Source organism: Muntiacus reevesi, chromosome 18 (genome assembly GCF_963930625.1).
Source record: "Muntiacus reevesi chromosome 18, mMunRee1.1, whole genome shotgun sequence".
In the NCBI taxonomy this organism is placed as follows: Eukaryota; Metazoa; Chordata; class Mammalia; order Artiodactyla; family Cervidae; genus Muntiacus; species Muntiacus reevesi.
The window spans coordinates 25470886-25496456 of NC_089266.1; the positions used below are offsets into that span (position 1 = coordinate 25470886).

The 25571-nt window shown below is 45.5% G+C and overlaps 1 protein-coding gene across 1 annotated transcript in view; it reads right to left on the minus strand.

Moving 5' to 3' along the window:
• FAM117A (family with sequence similarity 117 member A) overlaps positions 1 to 25571 on the minus strand; it is a 42628-nt gene that overhangs the window by 15363 nt on the left and 1694 nt on the right. The window contains exon 2 of the mRNA XM_065910119.1: positions 2408 to 2577. Coding sequence (XP_065766191.1) covers positions 2408 to 2577 — 170 coding nt within the window. The remainder of the gene's footprint in view (positions 1 to 2407; positions 2578 to 25571) is intronic.

Sequence of the window (25571 nt, forward strand, 5' to 3'; positions counted from 1 at the left end):
TAGAAGACAGCACAGGAGGTGGGGTAGGGTGGGCTGTCCCCCCTCAAGCTCAAAGGAATTAGGAAAAGGCGCTGGCATCATCTATTTTTAGCAACTGCTGCAGTCCATGGGGTCACAAGAAGTCGGACTAAACTGAACTGAAAGCTTTCAAGAATTTTGGTAGGTCTGGCCTCGTTACCTTCCCTCCACTCTTCACTACACCCCTTGTATCTCCCCCCATCTCCAGTCCTTTCTAGGTGATGTAGCTGTGCTCTGTAGGGAAGGAGTACCAGTTACTTTGGGAGATGTCAGGAGAGGCTTGGGTTCCTGGTGTAACCCCAGTGTTGAAGAAGGTAGCTTGTGCCAGGCCAGGGTGCTTAAGCAGGAATTTGAATGGAGCCCAAAACCTAGAAGCAGAAAACTCCCAGAAGGCCAGGAATGAAAGAAGGGCCGAGCACATACTTGGGTTTGGATGCCTATGTTGATCAGAATTCTCCCACCTCCTCACTGCAGCCACAATATTGACAGGTTGCTAAGAGTTCCTCGAGGGCTGGAGCCGATCCCAGGGAAAGAGGAAAGCTGCAAAGCTCAGCCTTGCCAGACCCATGGAGGCGCATCGCTGACCTCTGTCTCGCTGTGGCAAGAAGCCCAGACTTGTTATATAAAAGATCTGGCCTGCAGCTGGAGCCTGAGCAAAAACACACAGCCTAGAGCCCATGCCTCTAAATCCGGCCAGGGAACATCTGAGGCCAACCCTGCTCTGAGTTGACAAAGAGAACGCCATCTGAGGAGTGGGATGGAGGCTTCCTAGAAGGCGGAGAGCAGGAAATGACAGAGATGGGGATTCAGGGATAGATGGGGTGCATGGAAGCCTGCTGTCTGATGAAGCGGGTGTACTCATGAGCACATCTGAAGCAACCTCAAGTCCTGCTCCTCCAGGAAGCCCTCCAAGACTAGACACGTTACTTGGACTAACCATTCTCTCAAAAGAGAAAGGGATGTGTGCTCCAGGCCTATGATGGGGAAGCATAACCTAAACTACTTGCCCTTTTCAGGGGACACAGGGAACAACAGCGTCCAGGGCTCCCGGGAAGTAGGCCTATTTGAGCATGCTTTACAGTCTGTTCCTAGATCTAAAAAGGGCCATCGATTTTAACTGCAAACTTTTGCTGCTCCAAGGTGGCGTATTCCTGTGAGAATGTCCCTCCTGTAAACTGTGCCAGACACTTGGCCCCATCTCATCCCTTGGCTCCCGGCTTACTGGCCTTCATGGAACTGGCATCCAGACTCACCAAGGCCAAACCTTGTTCTCATTTCCTTGTTCTTCACTCTGACATGCCAAGAACAGCACTGGGCATTCAAACATTCACTAATAACATTTGAAAATGGATCTCATTTAAAAAATAAATAAAAGGGACTGATGAGATGTGCTCAACAGAGGAGGCAGGGGAAGTGAGCACACAAAAGCCTTTCCCACTTGGCCAGCACCCCACCTCCGATCAGGCGGGATGGGCACACTCCAGCGACTGCAAAGGAAGAGCAACCGGCCCAGCATCCCCCAGGACGCGGGCTGCCTCGCCTCTGAGCCTGTGTTCTCCCCACCCTGTTTCCTCTTTCCTGAGAACAACTCATTTGTCCTGAAGTTGAACAGGAATGGGCTTAAACTGCATCAAAGGGAGAAGATTTGATTCTTAAAAACTTAACTGCTGAGAATGTCAAAGTCCTCAGTCAAACGAAGAAATATCTTTGTATAATTTCACACATGAGACAACTTCTTGCTCAGGCTAATACTACTTTATTCAAAAACTGACCAATGAACCAGATGATTGTGGAGATTCCTTCTAAGTTTAGGATTCTTATTGAAAAGAAAAACACCCTGAAGAGAGGACCTGGGCTCCAAAGGACTCAAATGGGTCCCCTAAAATCCCAGATAGGGCTGCTGACTGAGGATCAACTCTCCATTATCTGAGAACTTTCCACTCCTGTTGCTCCAGTAGGATATATCCTGGCTCAACACACATTGTGGCCACCTCTTCCAGTTGTCTGGGGAATGCATACTCAGCTGAATGTTGGCTTGTTTTAGCAAGGTAAATCTCATTTATTAAAATCTAGAATAAATTCCAAAATCAACTCTTGTATATCTACACATGAATACTCAAAGACAAATGGTTTGCCAAATTGCCTTCTTTCTCCCAACAGGTGGAATGCAAACTCATTTTCAGGTAAATTTACAAAGAGAACCAAGCTGGTAAACATGAGATGATGAAAAATTATATGTATATAGCTTTTCATGTATAGTGAATATGTATAGCTGAAACCGAGGACAAGTCATGTCAATGATTGAGGGTTGATAAGTAGACCCAAGACCTTCTCAGTCACCCCACCACCCCATCCTTACCCCTCACCCCATTAGAGAGAGCTTCGTTACCTGGGTGGCCTTGTCGTTGGTACAGCAGGTGAAGGCCCCATCAGTATCTCGTGGCCACTGGCCCAGAAGGTAGGAGCTGAGGATGGTGTCCAAGGAGAATGTACGTCGGACCTGGGGTGGCTGAGGCCTACAAACTGGTTTTTCTGGGGCCACAGAACATGGGACGCTGGCTGGAAGAGAGCACAGCCCGAACACCTAGAGGTCAGCATGGAAGAAGCAGACGTGGTAATCGACCATCTCTCTTTTAGGAAGCCTGGCTGAACTGCTGCATCTTCACTCACTTCCCTCCTACAGGAATCCGAAGCAGCCCTTAAAAGCACATACAGCTTGACCAAAGCTCTCCTGACTTAACCAGCTGGTCTTTGTCACTGGAAACAATTTACACCATGTCCCTCTCAATGAGGGATTACTTTATACACGTCCTCTTTCTCCTGTTCCTAATGGACTAAGAACTGTGAACTCCAGGTCTCCACATTGAGTTTCCTGAGAGAGGTCTGTTTCCCATCAATAAAAAAAGAACTGGATTGCTGGAAGTGGACAAAAACCAAGTTTTCCTTCATCTTTTGCTTTCTGCTTTCTTCTCCCTTGCATTTCTGATTGCAGGGCTCCTATGCACAAAATCAACCCGATTAACTGAAGGACACTTCCTACTTCCTTCAAGACCATTAGCTCTGGGGAACCTAGGTGACTGAGACAAACAGAATGATGTAACTACTTTCATTATCCAGGATCCAGGAGAATATCCCAGTCTTTTGGTTCTCTCCTCTGTCTCTGACCCCTGGCTAAATAGAACAAAAATAAATTATAGAACAAAAAAACAATTATAAGCCCACTCATTTTATTTTTACCTTGATTAAATATTTCTGGGAGAAGGTAAAAGTTGAAACTGTTGATAAAATCTAAGAGTTGTAGAATCATCTGTAACTTTCAGTTATCTGAGTTGACTATGTCTCCCACAACCATATTCAAAACACACTACGGCCTTAAGCTCTGTAAAATTCTTCCCTTTAAACAAAGCAAAATGCCTTCATATCTGTACTAATCTCTTGATAATTCATGTGTGCATTAATCACAGCAAAAGGAACTGGGTACTGTAGATATAAATAAACTTGAAGAGCTTTATATTAAGAAGACACTAACAGGTTGGCAGTTCCTCAAAAAGTTAAATAAAGAATTACCATACAATCCAGCAATTCCACTTGTAGTATATATACAAAAGAATTGAAAGGGGGATCTCAAAGAGATATTCGTACACCCACGTTCATAGCAGCACTGTTCACAACAGCCAAGAGGTAGAAATAACCAAGTGTCCACTGGCAGATGAATGGATAAACACAATGTGTTCTACATATACAAGAGTCTCAGAAAGGAATGAGGCTCTGATACCTGCTATACCATGAATGAAACTTCAAAACATTATGCTATGTGAAAAAAAAAACCAACACAAAAGAACAAATATTACATGATTCCATTTAAATGAGGTACCTAGGATAGGCAAATTCATAGGGACAGAAAAGAGAACAGATTACCAGGGGCTTAGCAGGAGAAGGGAATGGAGTAGTATTATTTAATGGGCACAGAGTTTCTGCTCCCAGGTGGAGCTAGTGGTAAAGAACCTGCTTGCCAATAAAAGGGACATAAGAGACACTGGTTCAAATCCTAGACTGGGAAGATCCCCTGGAAGAAGGCATGGCAACCCACTCCAGTATTCTTGCCTGGAGAATCCCAGAGACAGAGAAGCCTGGCGGCTATAGTCCACAGGGTTACAAAGAGTTGGACATGCTTGAAGCAACTAAGCAGGCATGCACCAGTTTCTGCTTGGGGAGATGAAAATGTTCTGGAAATGGACAGCAGTGATCATCACACAACATTGTGAGTGTACTTAATGCCACTGAATCATAAACTTAAAATGGTTAAGTGGTAAATTTTATGTTATGTGTGTCATGTGTGTGCAACTCTGTGACACCAGGCTCCTCTGTCCATGGGATTTTTCCAGGCAAGAGTACTGGAGTGTGTTGCAATTTCCTCCTCCAGGGGATCTTCCCGATCCAGGATTGAACCTGCGTGTCCTGAGTCTTCTGCATTGGCAGGTGGATTCTTTACCACTGAACCACATGGGAAGCCCCTATGTCTGTTTTATCACAATAGAAAAAAAGAGAAACACTAGTAATACTATCTACCTTCTCCATATCCATTTAAATATTTACACACATTTTACTGTGTGGAATGTATTACATGACACAGTAATCAATATGAAATGTATTAATGATATTCTTTGTTCTACCCATTTCACATATTCACTTCCAAGTATGAACAATCCACATATCTGTCATTTTTAATACAGTGTATTAAAAAAGCAAAGACACCACTTTGCCAACAAAGGTCTGTATAGTCAAAGCTACAGTTTTTCTAGTAGTCATGTATTTCTAGTAGTCATGTATGGATGTGAGAGTTGAACCATAAAGAAGGCTGAGCATCAAAGAACTGATGCCTTCAAACTGTGGTCCTAGAGAAGACTTGATAGTCCCATGGACTGCAAGGAGATCAAACCAGGAAATCAACCCTGAATATTCATTGGAAGGACTGATGCTGAAGCTGAAGCTCCAATATTTTGGCAACCTAATGGGAAGAGCTGACTCACTGGAAAAGACCTTGATGATCTTTCCCTCAATCTGGGAAAGACTGAGGGCAGAAGGGGGCAGTAGATGATGAGATGGTTAGATATCATCACCGACTCAATGGACATGAATCTGAGCAAACTCCAGGAGACAGTGAAGGACAGGAAGCCTGGTGTGCTGCAATCCATGGGGTCGCAAAGAGTTGGACACAATTTAGCAACTGAACAACATTTTACCAAGCTGATATACAGTAGTTTGCTTAGCCACTCCCATATTATTAGATGTTTGAGAGGTTCCCCTCAATTTGAATATCATAAATATTATTGCATGGATAACTTTTAGTCTCAGGTTTTGTCTAACTCCTTTAGTTCTAGATCATTTCCCTCAGCTATCATATATGTGCTCATTTAAAACAAATTAAAAATGACATAAAAACGTGGGAACTTCCCTGGTGGTCCAGCAGATTCCATGCTTTCACTGCTGTGAGCCCAGGTTCTCAGGGAACTAAGATTATAGAAGTCACATGGCACAGTCAAAAGATAAATTAAAAAAAAAAAAAAAAAAAGTAGTGCAAAGAAATATGTAAACAAACAAGAAAAAAACTTCAAATCTCAACACCCAGAGAACAGTTCAGTTCAGTTCAGTCGTGTCCGACTCTTTGCAACCCCATGGTCTGCAGCACGCCAGGCCTCCCTGTCCATCACCAACTCCCGGAGTCCACCCAAACCCATGTCCATCGAGTCAGTGATGATGCCATCCAACCATCTCATCCTCTGTTGTCCCCTTCTCCTCCTGCCCTCAATCTTTCCCAGCATCAGGGTCTTTTCAAATGAGTCAGTTCTTTGCATCAGGTGGCCCAAGGATTGGAGTTTCAGCTTCAACATCAGTCTTTCCAATGAACACCAGGTCTGATCTCCTTTAGGATGGACTGGTTGGATCTCCTTGCAGTCCAAGAGACTCTCAAGAATCTTCTCCAACACCACAGTTCAAAAGCATCAATTCTTCAGTGCTCAGCTTCATTGATAATACTATGAAATATACATCCTTGGGGGCCTTGCCTTCTGTGCGGTGTGTGTGTACATATATTTCAAAATAAAAAATGGGATCACACTGTACATATTATTTTGCAGTGTTTTCACCTTATAAACACCTTTCCAAATCAATATATAGTGACCTCAACACATCATTTTAAATGACCTTAACACTTTTTTTTTTTTTTGACCTTAACACTCTTAAAACTCTTCAAGGCTTTTTTTCAAAGATGGTACTCAAAGGTGTTCTGGTCCCACTTACCTTTTCTTTACGCATCACTACTCTTCAAGGTATCTTATGTCCCAGACAAACTACACTGTATACCGTTTCCCACCTGTGGCTTGGGCCTACCCAAGTTTTCTGAGGTTTTGCCCATGTGCTCAGGGTTAAAATCTGACCCATCCATCTGGGCCAGCCTAACCATTTCCACCTTGACAGAGCCTCCTGGGTCCCCTGGAAGGAATGTCTCAGGATTTTCTGATTTTTCTCAGTACTCTGTACTCTTCTTTCTTTTCTGTCTAGGCTGCTCTGTGCAGCAGGCAGAATCTTAATTCCCTGACCAGATCCAACTTGTGCCCTCTGCAGTGGAAGCACAGAATCTTAACTGCTGGACCCCCAGGGAAGCCCTTGCTGTGTCCTCTTCTAGTACTTCACAGCCTCTCTCGGATGACAAGTATTTGTAACTCCCAGATAATAAATAACCAGTGGCCAAGGGCTATGCCTAATTTATCTTTGAACCCCACACAGCATCTAGAGCATAGGGCTGAACACTGGCAGATACATTAAGTATTTGCACAAAATCAAAAACCTGTTACTATAAGGGTGAGCCTGCTCTAATTACACCTGGATTCCAAGAGTGTCCACCTTGCATATCCATGCTCACCCTGCTCCCTGTGAGTAAATCCCCCAGAGTCGCTTGCCCCTTTCCTCTGAGGCTCAGGGAGGCCCAATGTCTTTCCCCTCTTCCCGGCACCTGTTGCTCAGTAAGTTAGTGACAGGCATGCTAGGTTCAAGCCCCAGCTGCATCTCCTACACTGGCATTTCAACCACTTGTTTTTCTATCCTTGGTTTAAGATCAGAAGATGGCAATCCAGATATTTCTGGGAGCTTGTGACCCATGCTGACAGCCTGGCCAGACACCAAAATGCTATTCTGTGGTTCTCCCAAACTGTCTCTAAGAGTCCGTGGATGAGGTAGGGGTTCTGGAGGGCAAGTTTACAAGATTACATGACAGAGAAGCAAAGAGCAGGTGGGAAGCAGATGAGCCAGAGACTGGCATAGAGGCCAGAACACCATGATCCTAACAGCCGCTTCACTGCTGTTGGAAGGAAGGGGGCTGTGGCTCCAGGGGTGAGAAAAAGCTCTGGGGAGAAAGATTTCTTGGAGACACCTCTCCCAGCCCCTCAGCAGAATTTGTTGCAAAAACCTCCTTTAGAATTTTTCCATTCTGAGGCTTTAAGTATACCCCCATTTACATAATACTTTTAAGTTTTACCCCAAAGTACTTGTGTGGGTACAGTCTTTTGTTTTCCTAAAAGGGATTCCAGAAAGATTGATAAGGAAAACAAGGCACAGAGAAGTCCAGTCTCACATTGCACTTGGTCGCCCAGTGAGTGAGGAGCAGTCATACATTCAAACCCAACCCTCCTTCTTCCTACATCAGCTTACGGGGCTCTCGGCCTTCACGAATCAGTAATGCCCACGAGGGTGTGGGACACCTGCCTACACACCTGAAGGAAGGAGTGCCTGGCAGCTCCTTCAGGGAGGGGAGTGAGGAAGGAGACTGTGGGCCTGATCAGGATGTCTGGTTTGTTTTTTCTTGTGGGGGTGGGGGGAGGCAGATGGTTGGTTGGTTTTCTGGAGAAGGTTCTGAAACCTGGGGAAAAGTCTAGTACCCCCAGGGATGTCTGAAACCACGCCTGTCTTACACTGTGCCCATGGATACCCTTCACAGCCTACCCCATTGCTGAACTACAGGGGTCCACTCTCAAGGGCAGTAACCAGAGGCTACATTACTCCCCAGCACCCCCAGGGATGGGGAGGGCCCAAGATCCTGGAATTTGGTGTAAGACACCAACCACCCATTTTGGTCAATTCTACATGCCCTCCAGTCATTTCTGACCAAAGTTATTCACAAAGACTCTCAGGGTTTTGGTGGTTCTGACTTGCTCCTCCATACATACACACACAAAAACAAAAAGAAAGGAAAATCACCAAAAATGATTAAGGGCAAAGCCAAGGTGTCACATTCCCCTCCAAATGCAACACAAACCAAAGCCAAAGTCAGACACTGGCATGTTCTGTGCTATCCTCAAAGGGGCCACAGGCTGGTGGAGCATGGCCCCGACATATCTGGAAGGGACTTGGGTGCAAGCGATCTGGTTCTGATCTCAGCTCGGCCCTCACTGTGATGTGACTGCAGCCCGCACCATTCACCCTTCATCCCTCACCAGACCTGCTCTTCCATTGTCGACAGGAGCACAGTCTCGGCTTGTTATCTCTTAGGGAAGCAGCGCTCCCCAACTTTTTTGGCACCAGGGACTGATTTCATGGAAGACCATTTCTCCACCGACCTGGAGTAGAGGGGATGGTTTCAGGATATTTCAAGCACATTACATTTATTGTTTCTTTGTTTTTTGTACTTTGTTTCTAATCGAATGCTGCCGCTGATCTGAGAGGAGGTACCGGTCTGACCCCTGCTGCAAAGAACAGAAGATGAGAGGCAAAAGACTTTAAAGTCTTTGTTAGATAGGTTACATCAAACCAGTTGCTGTCAGTTAACCCTTCCCCATGCTGTGATCTTTTAGGACTGAAGGTGGGAGTGGGGAGTATGGGAGAGGAGATTCGAAGGGTGAGTTCCAGCCACCAACGTCCCCTGGGAATGAAGGGGGCAGCTTAGAGTCGGAGCCTTTTCCTTCCCTACTGTTGGCCTAACCCAGGCCGGACAGCATCCAGACAGAAGAGCACAGGGGAAACAGCCACTGGGAGGCGTAGGCGTCAGCAGCTTGGTCAGACTGGCATGTCCCGAGTGACTGCAAATGGAGCTCCTGGGCTCTCCCTCCCTCGTGGGTACACTGGAAAGACCTGGGGATGGGGCTGTGCCCGCAATCGTGTGATTATGGTTAAAGGAGAAGCGTTGAGAAGTCACCAAGAACGGTTGCTTGTGGTCGGAAAATGGACTGGTTTCATTTCTGGAAAGTACCCTCTCAGATTTGGGAAACAGGGGGAGAGAAACAGGACAATTGGCTGCCCTGTCTGAGAAGAGCCGCCCCTATCACGACAGGCCAAGACAAAGCAACAGGCTGCCGGGGCACTAGCTGGGTGGCTGCAGGAGGGTGGGGTGTCCTGTTTACAGCGCTGTGGGTATTATCGGCCCATCGCATGCAGCAGCCTCCACAGCCCAACCACCTGGCGAAGCTCCCTGGCACAGGGCCAGGCTGTTTCACCATGCAGCTGAGCAGTGGCGGATGCTTTGGTTCTTGGGCAACAGCAAATGGGGAAAACAAAACAGCACACACCGGAGATAAGAAGCCTTAGGTGCTATCTTCCGGAGCCACTGGGCCCTGTCTCCCAACTGCTGCCTGTGTATAGCTTTGGGGAGGGGGCCTCTGAGTGGAGAGGACCAGCGGTCCAGCGTCTGTGCTTTGGGGAACAGTGAATAGGACGGAAACACGTGAACAGCTGACGAGGGGCCAGGCACACCACAGCAGACAGATCGATTCCTTCAGTAGCAAATTCTAAGTGCCCATCATGAGCCAGCAATGGTGACACAGGAGGAGCAGGACAAGAAGCTTCTGACCAGGCTGAAGTGGGGGCAGCCAGTATAATCCCTAAGGGCCAGGCTGCCAGCTCAGCCTCTGGGGTTCCTCCAGCCACTGACTCTCCAGAAGGACCTCATACCCCTGGCTGGAAATCAGCTCAGGCCTGACCACACCAGCAAACCCCCACCCCAAGAACCCAAAGGAGAAGGGCAACAGCTCTTAGGAGGAGGGGTCAGGGCAGGAGGAAGGCAGCAGATGACACAGGAAGTGAGGCATCTGTGGCTGCCCTTCTCAACTTGGCCCGAGCTAGACTGCAGGGTGGAGGCTTAGCAGCTTACGAGGAGAGGACAGCCCCTGACCAAAGGGTCCTGGCTGAGCAGCTATGGGGCTACTTCTCTTATTTTACTACCTTTTGGGCAACGCAGGAGAGAGAAGCCTGGCAAGTAAGATGAGGCTACTCTCCATCCATCCTCCAGACTCACTCCGTGAGTCTGAGTAACCCCAAAATATCCAAGAAGGACTACAGCCTGTCTCTCCAAGAGAGACAGCCAATGAGATTTCACATGTGGCAAAACTCAGCAACTGGCAGGTTCAACGAACAAGTTATTAGTCGCTTTCTCATGATGCTGAAGTTTGAACCATTAGCACTAGTCTTCTCGCCTCCCCTCTTTAAGAGAAAAAACTCTCATTATAATAGAAGCTGTAAATATATTAAAGGAAATCTTTAAAATGCAGATTAGCAAAACTGAAAATCCACCACTCAGAAATCACTACTGAGCAATCCTTCCTGGTCTCGGGGCACATACGTAGGCATATATATATATATATATGTATATATATATATATATATATACACATATACATATATATATATATTTTAAATGAGATCCTATTACACATGTTTTTCTAATAATATGCTTTTTTCAGTCACTGCTCTTCACTTTGGGAGCAGGCAGAGGCAGGGCCGCGCAGGAGGCTGAGGCAGGCAGCCGGTTGCACACTGGGGGAGCAGGCCCTGTCCTGTCTCCTAGCTGTGATGCAGCACTTTTGTTGGGGGTGGGGGGAAGGAGGAATGCTAATCTGGAGGGGAGCAAAGTAAAACAGAGATTCAGAGTTTCTAAACATTTCCCCAATACCAGATTTGCAGTAATTAGGGGAAGTTCCTTCTCGCAGCTTCATAGGGATTACTTTTCCATTTTAGTATGTGTGTTGGGATTAAGCAGTGCAGGCAGTCTTCTGAGCTGCTTGTGGTCCCGCGCCGCTTAACTGCTTAACTCAGGGACATGTGGGTTTTGGAGGGAAGTTGTGGTCAAACCGAAATCCCCAATATGACTGTACAGGAGTTAGAGGCCCTCCTTGGAAAGCCCAAGGAGACCCCATCCACCCCAGCTGGGAAAATTAAACCCGGAGCTTTAAACACTTCTTTCAACACCAAGTAATAGCTCATTTCAACCATAACAGGGAGAAGAAACTAAAGAAACGAGATTAAATAGAAAGAAGAAAAAAAAGAGTAACAGCACATTTCCCTTACCAAGAAGGCTTAACCAAAGAGAAAAAAAATGAAAAACTTTAGCCAAGACCTCAATACTGACTCTGTACTTAATACTCTCTCCATATCTAAGTGTGTAGCTCAGGTGAAAGCATTTCTTGCTGTGTCTGACTCCCCAGGATGCAGACCACACCTACAGGTGGCTGGAGAGAAGGATCAGGAGAAACTCTTTGGAGGTGTCACTGTGGGGAAAAAATAAGGAAGTCCCAGACTCTTCTTAGCAAGGAGGGAAAGGGTGAGTCCATAGGGTATGTGTGTATGTGTGTGTGTGCGCTCACAAAAGGAAGACAGCAGTTACTTAGATATTTATTCAATTCTCAAGAGGCTGTAGTTAGAAGAAAAGGAAGTGGTGTGGACTTTTCACCTTTTATCTGAAGTCTCTGAAAAGGAGTTCTGTAGGATTTTCAACATTCTTAAAACAGGACAAAATACTAGCAGTTACTGATTGGAGCATGCTTTCTTTTGGGATTTAGTTGGCCTTTGTAAGAAGAGCATAAATAGCCATGGCCTAGCCTTCTCCCCCTAAAAACAATTCTCACACCTTGCTTATTTGGGAATGATGAATTTCTGGAGTGCTAGAAACTCAAGAGCACATGCATAAACCTTCAGTATCTTCACTCCAGATGACAATCTGATTCCTATCAAGCAGAGAAGAAATCATGATGTCTAGTCAGTTCTTTAAAGATGAAAGAGGCGAAGGAAGAACCAGACGTTGGGGAGGTTCATCTACGGTAAATCCTGTGAGAGGACGACCGTGATGGGAACCCTACCCTGCTTTCTGTTCTGAATGTGTATGCCCCACATACTGTCAGGAATTCTCCAGGTGAGGGCCTGGGAACACCCTCATGCACACATTTCTCCAATGCCACAGAGCAACTTGAGACACAGGTCTTTTTTCCCCACAGAAGACTTTTCAAAGTTCATTTCCCCTCTTGTGTTTCATTGTCAGACTCAATTGTCATGACTGGCTGGATGCCTTGGTTCAGTCTGGAAGGGTTCTATTCCTTTCCCCTATTAGGAACCAGCACAATCAAACCTGCGTCTAGGGGAGAGTTCTACTCACTGGGCATGTGAGACAAAACGACAAAGAAGACAATTTAAAAAGGAGGGATCCCAAAAATAAATAAATAAATAAAAAGGAGGGATCCCTTTTCTAGTGAGGACAGTAGAAAGTGAGTGAAAGAAAGAAAAGGAAAAACATTACAGATAATGTTCAAATAGTCAAAATAATTTCTGCTTTGTAAACAAATCATGACTTATTTTTAGCTTCATCTAGCCTGCCTTCTCCCTAACCTCATGAACTGCCAGACAGCAACATATGTGTGAGCAGCTGATACTCAATTTACTATCAGTCCAAGTCACACAAAATAACCTAGACTTTGACCAAATTTGATGGCCTCAATTTGTTGCCTTCTCCCCCAGTGGATTCCAAAACTCCAAAATTTCTCATTCCTCTTTAGAACAGCTCCCATTAATACTCATGCCCTTCTGTGTTGGTTTAGAACCGGCTTTATGCAACTCCCAAAGTCAGGAAGAGTCATCAGTGGATGCCAAAACTACTGGGAAAAACATTGTGGGGAACAGAATATTTAACCCTGAAGTATCTCCCCATAAACCACTTATAAGAGAATAATGTACTTCTGCAACGGGAAAACTGGTGGTCACCACCTCAGTTTTACTAGTAATGCAAAACTACATTGGAGAAACTCAGCATTACTAGTAATGGAAGACCTGACACCGTGTGCCTTCTGAAGTGATACATTATGGGCACACAACTTCACCCGTGAAACGTTCGTGCCCAAAATGTTTTACTTGAATCAAATCAGGCCCCAGACCTAACTTCCCACCTGCAGGAAATACAGGGGATGAAGGCAGTTTCAATCCCTGGCTGGGAAACTAAGATTCTGCATGCTACCCAGCATGACCAAAAATTTTAAAACAAACAAAAAACTAAATTAAGAAGTGGCATGTCATCCCAGGAGCAAGATCTAGACTGGGCAGACTTAAGGGGTTCCCACAGGTCCAGGAACACAGTTGGAATCGGATGTCACCTCAGTTAAGCCCCACCACGTTAGCCCTGGGCATCCATACGCCATTACTGCTCTCCACCAGGAATGTAGGAACCAGTGAGATCCAGGAAAATGAGTAAACGTAGCTAAAGAGAAGGTAGCTAGATCCCAGGAGGAAGGTGAACTGTGTGAGTGTAAAAACAAAGGACAGAAAAAGACTTCAATTAGCAGGGATTCCAACAGATAAAAGGAAGAACTTCCTGCTCATCAGGACAGGAGGGATGGATGAGGAAAATGGTAGTGCCTGCTCTTGAAGAGCTCCAGGGAAAGATCATCACATGGCCCCAGAGGTCTCAATATTCACCTCCCAGAAGGCAGGAGATTATACCTGGAGAGTTTGAGTCCCAGCTAGTTCTAGAATTCCCCAACTGTTAAAGAGTGAATAATAAGAGATGGCTACTGACAGAGTCAGCTAAACTGAAAGCCCCAAAGCCCATGCTGTCATCTGGGGCAAAGAAAACAGGCGGAAAGTCAAAGTGAGGTATGTCTTACCTGGGCTGATCAGACAGTTGTATTGTGGGCTCCCAGACCATCTCTCCCACCTCCTCCCCCAAGCAGGAGAGTATAAATAGCACTCAATTTACCTGTGGCTTGCCACAGGCAGAAGGGCTGTCACGTGGTAACTGCTGAGTAGTCATCAGAGCTCAGGGGGCAGGTCTGCTCACTTGCTACACCTCAGTAGGTCTGACAGGACCTCTTCTCTGGCTCATTTTGCTTTGGGCTGGGGGTTGGTGAGGAGGGTTTAAAGAGCAATTAATCAATTCTGTTTCTCAGGGCCATGCTTTGCCTTCAGGGTCTAAAATTCTATCAGGGTTGACTCTGGTCAACCCTCAAAGCCTTGAAAACCTCCAGGGATCAGTTTGTCCCACTTGCAAAGTCTTCTCTGGTTATGTCCATCTCTTTACTCAAGTTCTACTCTGTTCCCAGCTTCAAAACGGAAATACCCAAGAGACCACTCTATCCCACCGAGTGATTCCCTACCTGGCCTCTGACATTCTGGAACTGATCCAGCCTGACCTCAAATCCCAGGCAAATTCCCAGGCTGTGCCTGGTGGAAAAACCCCAAAGTGTGCTAGGCAACATTCCAGGGCAGCCCCTGCTCTAAAGCCCTGGTCATGCTGGTTGCTTAGATCTCCTAAGGGAGGCTCAAAGGTCATATAGTCCCTCCAGGGTAAACCCGGTCTGAAACACAAGATTAGATGGCTCCTCTAGAAAGAGCCTGGAAAGGTATGACCTTGGGAAGACTTTTCCTACCCTCACTGTACACCTGAGACCACTGATGACTTCACAGCAGAAGGATGCTTGTCGAGTGACCTCGCCACATGTGCTTTCAGGGGCTGAGGAGGACATAGAAGGTGGGTTATACCATTTTCCCCATTCATGATGGGTTTTGTATCTGCCCGTAAACCAAAAGCTGCTTGAGAGTAACGATACCTTTTATGAGTCAGGTAAAAAAACAAGCTTATCCTCCTGAAGCAAAGGGAGAATATGATCCATGGGAACAGACTGGGGTGTTAATTACCAAGATGTCCCCTCCATGCCTCTAAGAGCTGGAAGAAAACGACTCAGTGGTCACGGTGTCCCCCAAGTAGACAGCTCTGGCGATCTGTACAGCAGCTCTAATACAAGCCTCTACACTGCACAGCACACAGCAGGACTTTGGGGACAGCCTTTTCTCATCCTCTTGCATCTTATCTGGATTCTGGAGGCTATCCATCGGGCGCTGATTTTGGGGTGAGACAGAGCCAACAGAACACTGCAGATAGCCTGTATAGCTTGATAACTGCTTAAGAACAAACAATGGAAGCATAAAAACTGGCATAGTAATATACTAAAGGGGCTTCCCAGATAGCTCAGCTGGTAAAGAATCCGCCTGCAATGCAGGAGACCCCAGTTTGATTCCTGCATGAGGAAGTTCCCATGGAGAAGGGATAGGCTACCCACTCCAGTATTCTTACGCTTCCCTGGTGGCTTAGACTATAAAGAATCTGCCTGCAATGTGGGAGACCTGGGTTCAATCCCTGGGTTGGGAAGATCCCCTGGAGGAGGGCATGGCAACCCATTCCAGTATTCTTGCCTGGAGAATCCCTATCGACAGAGGAGTCTGGTGGGCTACAGCCCATGGGGTCCCAAAGAGTCGGACGTGACTGAGCGGCTAAGCACAGCACGGCACAATACAGTAAAATGCCCATGGGTCCATTTCACATAACTGGCTGGAGTACCTGAAAAAAGTCCTTTGAGGCCAACTTAATCATAGTCTCACATTTTAGGGTGGTCGCAGTGTGGAAATTCAGGTAAAGGACACATACTAAAACTAAAGATTTTCCAAAAACTATTTTGTCTACGTTAAGAAGTAGAGTTGGACTCATTCACTTACCCCAATTCTGAAAGCTGGCAGGAAATGTCCGTCAACAAAAATGTCAGGAATAATTCAAGTGCCTTGGAGGAGCAGAGAGAGATGCAGAGTACGCAGTGTGGAGTGAGAGAAACAAGGGCTGGGAACAAACTGTAACATCTGGACCCTTAACACTGCTTAGCAGCGATGACCAGAGCCACTCCTCTTGGGGCCCTGTGGTCAGTGGAAGATTTTTACTGACAAAGACTGCAGCCTTTCCTTTATGTATGAAGCTGTAACTCCTGTCTACTTGGCGAGATGAGCCACACTAAAGCGTAGGCTCCTGTACACTCGCAAGGTGGTGGGCGCGACAGGCAGACTGGTACACAGCCAAGAAAGCTGCCTGGCCCAGCCTATAAGCCGGCATCACTTTCTATTAATAAACAAAACTCAACCTATTTTCCCCTCAGATTTCTACAATAAAAATGAAGAGTGGTATTACTCTGCAGCTCTGGCACACAAGAAAGCCCTCTGATTTCATGTATTTTAAGAAATGAAGAGAGCGGAATGAAGAACAGAGTGAGAACGTTTCTCAGAATGAGGAAGCAGTTTTCCCTAGAAGATACCTGGACATCCTGAACATGCTCAGTGCAGATTAGCAGCCTGCTGCCACACTGCTGACCCCTCTGCCGGGTCAATGTGGGGCACGGACGGGGCTCAGACACGTGGCGGCAGGCACCCGGTGGCTCTCAGAATCAGATGCCAACCTTGTCCAGCTCGAGCAGCAGGGACAAGCTGCAGTCTCCTACCATAATGGTCAACACTTGGGCCCAAATCCTGCCTCAATGTGCTACATGAACTCAAGACGAGTCACTTAACTTTGGGCTTCGGTTGTTCTTTCTGTTAAATGGGAAGAATAAGAAATGTTACAAGGATGACAGAAGAAAACTTCCATTCTAAAGAACTCGATATAGTCAAATTCGCCTAGCATATATTCATTTTTCAAAACTTTTTATTTGGAAAGCATTTCAAACATATAGATGTGAGAACAAGAATAGTACATAGACTACTCATACACCCTCTCCCCAGATTCGCCTGTTGTTAAACATCTGTCCTGCTTATCATTTGCTTTCTTTCACATGCACTTTTCCTTACACACACACTCATATACATGCTCCCCTACAGTCACATCCAGCACCCACATATTCTCACTTAAAACAAACGTGCGCATGTGCACGCACACACACTCACATCCAGCTACACAACACATACTGTCCTTTGTTGGGTTTTGTGTGGTAGTCTGTCTAAACAACTAGGAGTGGGGGAGTTTTGTGATAAAGAAAAAGCCAAGTGGGGCATGCTATTTGGTGATGGGTCCACAGCCCCACTCCCCACTCCACACCCCCCACCTCCAAAGCAAAAGTAAGCACTCGAGTATTCTGGCTTAGAGATGAACTATTACATGGACAGGGACCAGAAAAAGTACTTTTTACATAAGATAGTTGGTTACTCTTTTCTTTTTCTTTAAACAAGAAAAAAAAAACACAAAACAACAACAAAAGCATTTATACGAAGCATGGAAACAACTTTATTATATAGAACTATATTTATATTTGTTATAAAGGGGCTTTACCTATGCAGTTGGGAAATAACTGGGAAAGAAAGGTTTTGTAAGAGAAATAAGGAAGTCAGAGCTGCCCATAACCCTCCCTAGGAAGCAGCCCAGGCAGTTCTCCATGATATCACATCCCCAGATGGAGCTTTCTCCTGAGTTCAAGTCCCTGCTGGTCCCCTTATTGGATACACACTTGTCTCATATAGGCTCTAGGTATCACAATGACTCCACTCCCAATTAATCTAAAGCTAGAATAGAGGCACATTCAGGCAGGACATGGTTAGGGTGGTGGAGGTCTGCACCAGTGATCCCCTATATGGAGGACTAAATTGTCATCTAAGCCACAATTCCATCTGTACATACCTCCCCACCATAGGAATGCACCACCCACATTTATGGGTGCTTCTGGGGGATTCCACACTTACACATAAGAAAGACACCCTTTCCCATAAGCTCCACCTTAAGAATATCTCCCTGACATGGGTCAAAGCTCAGTAACCATAACCATGACTCCACAGAGGTAGGAAAACCCTGCCTCTTGGTTAGCTTCTCATTCCGCATAGAAATTGCATATTTCAAACCAGTTGGGAACACTCAAAAGCTGCCACTATATCACACATATAATGTTGTTACCATCAACTTCCAGTCAGCCACATCAAGTGGACAGTTACTTATGGAGTGCTAAAGGAACAAACAGACTTCTCTGCAGCCCATTTTTCGAATTCTCTTCTGGTCAGTTGAACATATGAACTTTTGCTCCTGGTATACAGGTATGTGAGCAGAAGGGAAATAGGCTGGATGTGTGCAGGCAGGCAGCACAGGATGCCAGCCTGGAGGGAAATTCCTCACAGACTCTCCACACGTAAGTGAAGAGCCCTGGATCAGGAGCAAAAGAGCTTTACTAGTCACACAGTCTTGGGCAAGTCACTTCCTCTAGGGGCCTCAGTTTTCCTATCTGCAAAAACAAGCAAATGCCACCTGCACCTGCAGGTCTTTGATGAGAATGAAGGAAAAAACGTTCAAGGGTACCGACCACAAGCAACAAAGAGCTAAATATGCAGAAAGCACTGTCACAACTAATGCTACCCACATTCTCAGCTTCCCTGAAAAATGCACATGGATTTTGGGGCTTTCTGGGGTTGGGATCCAAACTTTCTTTCCACAGAAGCAGCTGCTTTAGCCTTCCATGAAAAGAGAACTCCCCAGGAAAGAGGTTCCAATGAGAAAGAGTCCAGGTGCTGCCTCCGGCATTAAAATGTGCACACACCACACGGATGGCCTTGCATGGGCCTCCCCTCCCCAACCTCGAAATCCAGACGACACAATATTGTGAAAGCTCTCTGGTTGCATCCTCTGTCATGCCAAATGCTATCCACTCCACCCTCAACTCCAATTTGTGTGTCATATCTGATGGGCATGAGTTACAAGACAATCGCCAAATAGGGGCCAGGCATCAGGTTCTCAGCCAGCTTGCAGGTGTGGGGCAGGAGGCGCACGTGTTATCAGCTGCGGTTCTCTCAAAGCTGTGTGGGCGATCAAACACACGCAGAGCACAAAAAACCCTTAAAGGGAAGCAGTATGTGGCAGTAGGGTTGGGGGGTGGAGAAGAGGGGAGGAGGGGAGAAGTTGCTTTTTTTCCCTTACAATCACATTTTTACTCTGTTCAAAGTTACCCCCAGCTGGGCAGGTTTATGAAACCATTCTGAGTAAGCCACCAGGCCTGCAGTTTGGCAGAAGAACACAGGCTCTACACATGACAGTGTAGGTATCAGGGCTTGGAGAATGACAGTGAGCATCTCTTTCCAGTATTCCCCCATTTGGTGGGGAAAAGAGAAGAAGAAACAGCAGTGCTTTGTATTAATATAAAGGATGGTGCCTGGGTTGGGATGGGAGCTTCTAGCCTGATCACACCTCTGGTCACCCTAAAGCCAACAATTTTGTCTAGCCAACAAGCTAGACAATTCAGTTCTCTAGCCCAGGAAAGCTGCTAATTCAGATTCTGCTTTCCTTATACATTATAGCACTCCTAGGAATTTGGTGTAAATCCACCTGGAATGAAAGGACATCCAGCCTTCATCCTTGGCTTCTCACCCATATACACGTCTAAGCCTAAAGCCAGGTCATCTGGCTCTATTACAAAATCACAACAAAATCCTAAACATTGGCTGTTTCCATGGATCAACCTGGTAACTAACCACCCAAGCTGACCCTCTGGCTTTAAGTGTGTGGGGGAAGAGAATCTACAGGCCTAGCAAAGACATCCATGGAAATGCCACGTCTCTGCCACCAGCTGGGCTTTGAGCCCAATAACCAGGATGAATGGGAGACCAGTGATTGGAAGAGAGAGAACACTAACACTTCAGGAGGGGAGGGGGTGCCTTGTAAGTAGCTAAAGAGAGAGTGTGGGGACCAGAAGTGGGAAAAACCATTTCAAATGAGCCTGGGGAAGTGTGGCTCACTCCCCCCTCCGCTGCTGCCTTTCCAGCAACTCCATCCAACAAGTATTTATTGAGCATGACACTCCCCATCTGCCCTGGCCCTCCCTCTGCAAAAACACTCAAATCTGTTCAAGCTGCAGGGTGAGTTCCACTGCACTTGAACTTGAAACATGAGGTGCCTATCTTTTAAAAAGGCAGGCACACAATTTCCAACATGGGGCAGAAGGGCCTGAAGAGATTTGAGAAAGTTAAAGAGCACAGCTGACCAAACAAGGACACACTAATGCCACTTTCAAAGGGGAAGGGAGAGAGTAAAAATTTAATTTAACCGTAGGGAGAATAATACACTGGCCAACTTAAAAAAAAAAAAAAAGCCTACTAGAGACATCTCAGTAATTCTCTAATTAATCCTACCTAACTCTAAATATTCCTTCATTTTGTACCTCCTCTAGCTTGAATTTACATTTTATTCACCAGCGCATGTGTTAGTAATTTGCTTTCAGAGCTGTATGTTTAATCCTACCTTTGCCTCTAAAGGAGGTTAGACCTCCATGCTCTCCTGCATGTTTTTATTTAGGATCAGATGATGAGAGAGGCAAGCAGCAGAGCAGGTGGTAAAGGAGACCTACACTTGTTAACAAAGTTTCTCTTGGGAAAGCCATCCGCCATTTGCAGGATGGGGCACACATGGTCAGAGAAGTGGCACCCCAAACTACCACTCTGCCTGCGAAATCCTGCCAACTCTAAGAAGTCACAGTCGGGCAGCGTCTGAGAGAAAGCTCCCCCATCCCTAAAGCCTGCCACTTCAGATCATCCAAAGCCCTTGGAGGTGTCTCCCCAGCATCCCCCGCCAACCTCCACCCTTCCAGAATGTGTAGCAGAGCTGACCCCAGGGCGTTCACCACCCCTGGTGTCAGCTGTCTGGGTTAAGTGTCTGCACACAGCCCGGACTTTAGTTCTAGGTTCCCCAGGCGCTGGAGTTAAAAGTTTTCCTATTATGAAGTACTTTGAAAGCATTCTTCTAAGTTCATTAAAGCCACCCTTGATTGGCTGTGGTGCTCCCACAAAGTAAAAGTCAACTGAAGTATATTCGGGGCCTGAGGACAAACACTTAAATAACTCCAACCTGGGCATTCAGTTTTGTAGCAACTCTGAGGAAAAGTGTGGAGGAGAAAACAAAGTGCCAGGAAGAGTTTTCAAACCCAGGAAGTTCAGTAGGGACCATGCGCTGGAGGCCTGGCAGAGAGCAGCCAGCTGTGGAGAGCCTCCCTCCAGACAGCTGTTCCCAAGAACAAGAGCCCCTTCAGTTCCACACGACCAGAGAGGAACTGGAGCATAGATCATTTATAACTTCAAATATAATCCCAAACTTTTTTCTCTCTGAGATCAGGATTTGTTTTGGACCCAACAATGTGACTAGTTTGGCTGATGTTTGGTTAATTCATAAAGTGACAAACCAAATAACGGAGCCCTCTGTGAAGACTCAAATCACCAGATTTCTCACTCATCTTTTCTCTGTTTTCACTCTTCCCTGATCCCTCTTCTACCCATCTCAGAGGGTGAGAAAAGATGAGACAGCCCCATCTCACCAAACTAACTTGCTGGTAGCGACCCACCTTCACTCTGAAATGGGAAGAAACACAAGGTTTTCCCTTCCAGCCCTTTCAAAGGGCTCCAAGCTGCCTGTGGAATAAAAGTAAGCCCAGGTTAAGTCTAGTAAAGCATTTGTGCTAGTGTCATATAGCATTTGATATATATGATGGTGTCAAAAAGAACTCAAAACCAGACCTGCCCCAGAATATGTCACACCCTAAAATAAAATCTGAATCCTTTGGCATCAAGGCTCTACACGAGAATTACAAGAATCTGGAGTAGGATGCTCCATTAAGATCCAAGGGATAGTGTGGCCTTGGTGCCTATCACATCATTCATTATAAACTGGCAGAAAATGCAGGTGAAGTGTTCTCGGACTACTAAAGCCTACCAACCACTTTGGCAACACTCATATTGCCAACACAACTATGAAAAATTTCCAATCCTGCCTCAAATTTTCTAGAGGATAGTCTATATCTGGAACCAGAGAGAACAATGTCCTCTTACCACCACACCCCACCATTGTTCTCAGCCTTTCTCCACTGACCTCAAATAGTTTGAAAAATCCTCACTCTATGTTACCTAAGTGGAGAGCTTCCCATATGGATAATCCTTTGCTGTACAAAATACTGAATAACACATGGACCCATGCTTCTCTGGGTACCAAAAGGATAAGTAGTTAGGAATTGTGGCCCCCAATTTCAAGGATGCCATCATTGGTGTTAACATTTAAGAGTCAGATACTTCAACAGTGCATTTTGCTGACCATGTGCCTGGTGCTAGCAAAGCTGTCAAAAGCAAGCTAGCAGTGTCAGGCTGGGAAGTGCTTCATGTTTAATGCCTCCCAAACAGAAGCTGCTTCAATCACAGGTTTTTAAAGGACAATTGTAGCTCTTAAAGGATTTTAACTGCAGCCCCAAGCTTCTTTACAGGCAGATGGCTCTGTGGCATAGAAAAGTTACACTCTATTCTAATCTCCAGGCTGTTTCTAACACCAAGGTCCAGAAGGACCATGGTCTGATGAGGGTCGCTAATAAGCAACCTCTTTTATTGTTCCATACGTCTCCAAACACCCATCCCTAAGGACGAAGTTTACAAAAGCATGGCAGGGAGAGAGTTTAATAATTACCAATAGCACTGCTAATAACAATGCCGCTTTACATTCACTGAGACAGCCACCCTGGAAAACCTGATCGTGGACACTTGCTTCAATGTCCCTGTGGGGAAGTCAGTATTTGAGGGCAACCATGACTGTGCCACCTCTCAATGATCTGTTCAGAAAAATGAAAGGTAAGGAGAAGAATCCAAAACAGGAGATAAGCCGAAAGTAATTTCCATCTGATTCTGAAATGTGTTCACTGCAACTATGGGTTGTTAGCTTTGGAAGGAGGGTAAGAAGGGAAGAGATGCAAATTTGCCTAACAGTTAAGCTTTTATGTAAATCCAAACTAGTTTATATCTACTAAACACGTCACCTGACAAGGGTGGGGGTGAGTAGCCTGGGTTTACATGTGCTGATCTTCTGTAAAGATTGAGAACTGACTAGAAGTTGATGATGTCTCTTTCTTTTTCCTTAAAATATGAGTGGGGATACAGGCTTGAGTTTTCTTTGCTCCCTTAGGATTTTCTGCAGAGGTATATACTACATACATTTGAAACTTGTCTTTATACAGGAATATTGGTCAGGAACATTGTGGAAGACAACGGGTAGGCCATTTTTTTGTTTGTTTCCTGAAAAGTTCACATAGTAAATACTTCAGGTTTTGTGGCTATTTGGTCTCTATCAAAACTACTCAACTCTATCACTGTGCAAAACTTCTCAAACTTTGCCAATGTGCAAAAACAGCCACAGACAACACATAAATGAAGGAGCATGGCCATATTCCAATAAACCTTTATCTACAAAAACAGGCAGAAGCCTGGATTTGGTCTGCAGGCCATAATGCCAAGCCTTGGTTTAAGAAGAATCTAGTGGGCAGAGGAGATTCAGAGGCAGCATTTGGCTTCCCCAGCACCCAGCTGGCCAGTGGGGCTGGTCATCTAGGGAAGAATTTGCAAACCTCGATTGAATATTAGTTTCATTTTCAGGACATGGAGACAGAGACACTAAACAGAATAGGTAAGACTGGAGCCCAGAACAGTTCACCTCCTAGCCCTATTTTGTTCAACATCAGTCTGTCCAAGAAGAACTTAAAAGTCAGCAGACTCCAACTGACATAAGACACAAACAAGAATTTAATTAAAGGAGAAACTGCAGTAAGAAATTTCTCCTGGGTTCCTGTTACCTACAAAGAAGAAACTGCAGTAAGAAATTTCTCCTGGGTTTCTGTTACCTACTAGGAACTCTTAGCTTCTTAAGAGTTGATCTTCATTTTTCTCTCCACTCTTCTGCCTTCCACACCCCTCGCCCAGGCTCATAAAAGCCCAGGCTTCCTCACTTTATGAAGATCTATCCCTTAAGGAAGAATGGCCACAGAAGGTAAATCTTTAACCCCTCCTTTTTAAAAAATAACATCTAGGACTGCCCCAGTGGCTCAGTGGTAAAGAATCCTCTTATCAGGAGATCCTCCTATCAGGGTTGGATCCCTGATCTGGGAAGATCCCATATGCCATCGGAGCAACTAAACCGGTGCATTGCAACTACTGAGCCTGTGCTCTAGAGCCCGGGAGCTGCAACCTCTGAGGCCACGACCCGAGACCACTGAAGCCTGCACACCCTAGAGCCCATACTCCTGCAACAAGAGAAGTAATACTACAACTAGAGAAGAGCCATTTGCTGCAACTACAGAAAAGCACACACAGGACTGAAGATCCAGCACAGCCAAAAATAAATAAATAAAATAAACAACAACATCTAATATATCTTGTCAAGAACACAACAGGGTGTGTGGTGGAGAGATAACCGCACAGCCCTGAGCACTACATCACTTTGAGATGGGAAACAGAAACAGTGACGACACAATTGTTTCTGAGACTCAGTTCCAGCTCACGTTTTTTTTAAACAGTTGGGTTTCAGAGCCCTGTTTAGAAACCCCATTTTAAAAGATGAGTGAATAAAAATGCAAGGGGAGGCCCTGAAATTCTGAAAGCTGCAGTACTGGTTTCAGACCAATATGAGTTTGCTCTTTGAAGCCTGAAAAGGCAATGTGTGCTGGCCAACAGGCTCTCACCTTGGCTGGGTGGAGAAAATAACAACAATATAAGCAGCAGCAAACACTGCAGAGTACCTTCTACTTGCCAGGCACTGTTCTAAGCACTTTACAGCTATTGACTCATTTGATTCTTATGATGTAGATATTATTATTCATACTCTACAGATGAGGAGATTAAGGCACCGAAGTTACTTAACTTCTTCTAGGCCACACAGCTAGTAAAAAATAGAACCTGGATACCCAGGTAACTCTGGCACCCAAAGCCATTCTCTTAAGGGTTTATGACCACAAAGCATTTCCTTTTATCACATACACCCTTCGGGCCCAGAGGAAACCACTTCTGCTACTTCTCAAGGCCGAGGAATGGAAAAAATCTGAACACACATAAAGGTAAAAGTTAACATGCAGAAGACCTGATGCACTCCCAAACCAAAGGCCAGGGACATTCCTTTAATGTTTGGTCACAAATAAGTCCACAGGCTCAGGCTGCTCTTTCCTCCTGTCTTGCTTCTCTCCTGCTTCACTGCAAACCTACAAATAATCCCACTACAGACCAGGTAAGTGTGTTATTAGTGCCTCTGGGATACTAATAGATGGAGAAGAAACAATCCTTCAGCCCAATCTATAAGCAAGAAATCACTCAATCTGTCTTAAATCATCCAACAAATCATGCAGAGCTCTAGCCTCCTATGTTTTTTACCAGTATCTTAGGGTACCTGGCCCTAAAAAAGGAATTGGCCACGTAAAGAACTGTCATCCAAAGCTACACTCTTCTTTCCACAGTATCCACCTGTGTTTGTCCTTTTAATATTAATTCTATACAACTTAACTGCTCTTAAAATATGACTGCTAATAGATTTCCAACTAGTACACAGGCAGGCTTTCTGCTGATGTCCACTAAAAATGACTAGGTTCTGGTGCTTGCTGTTCTACTAACTTCCCTGACTCTAAGGAGGCACAAACAAAACCAACAGGTTTGTACTCTTGTGGTTTGCTTTAGAG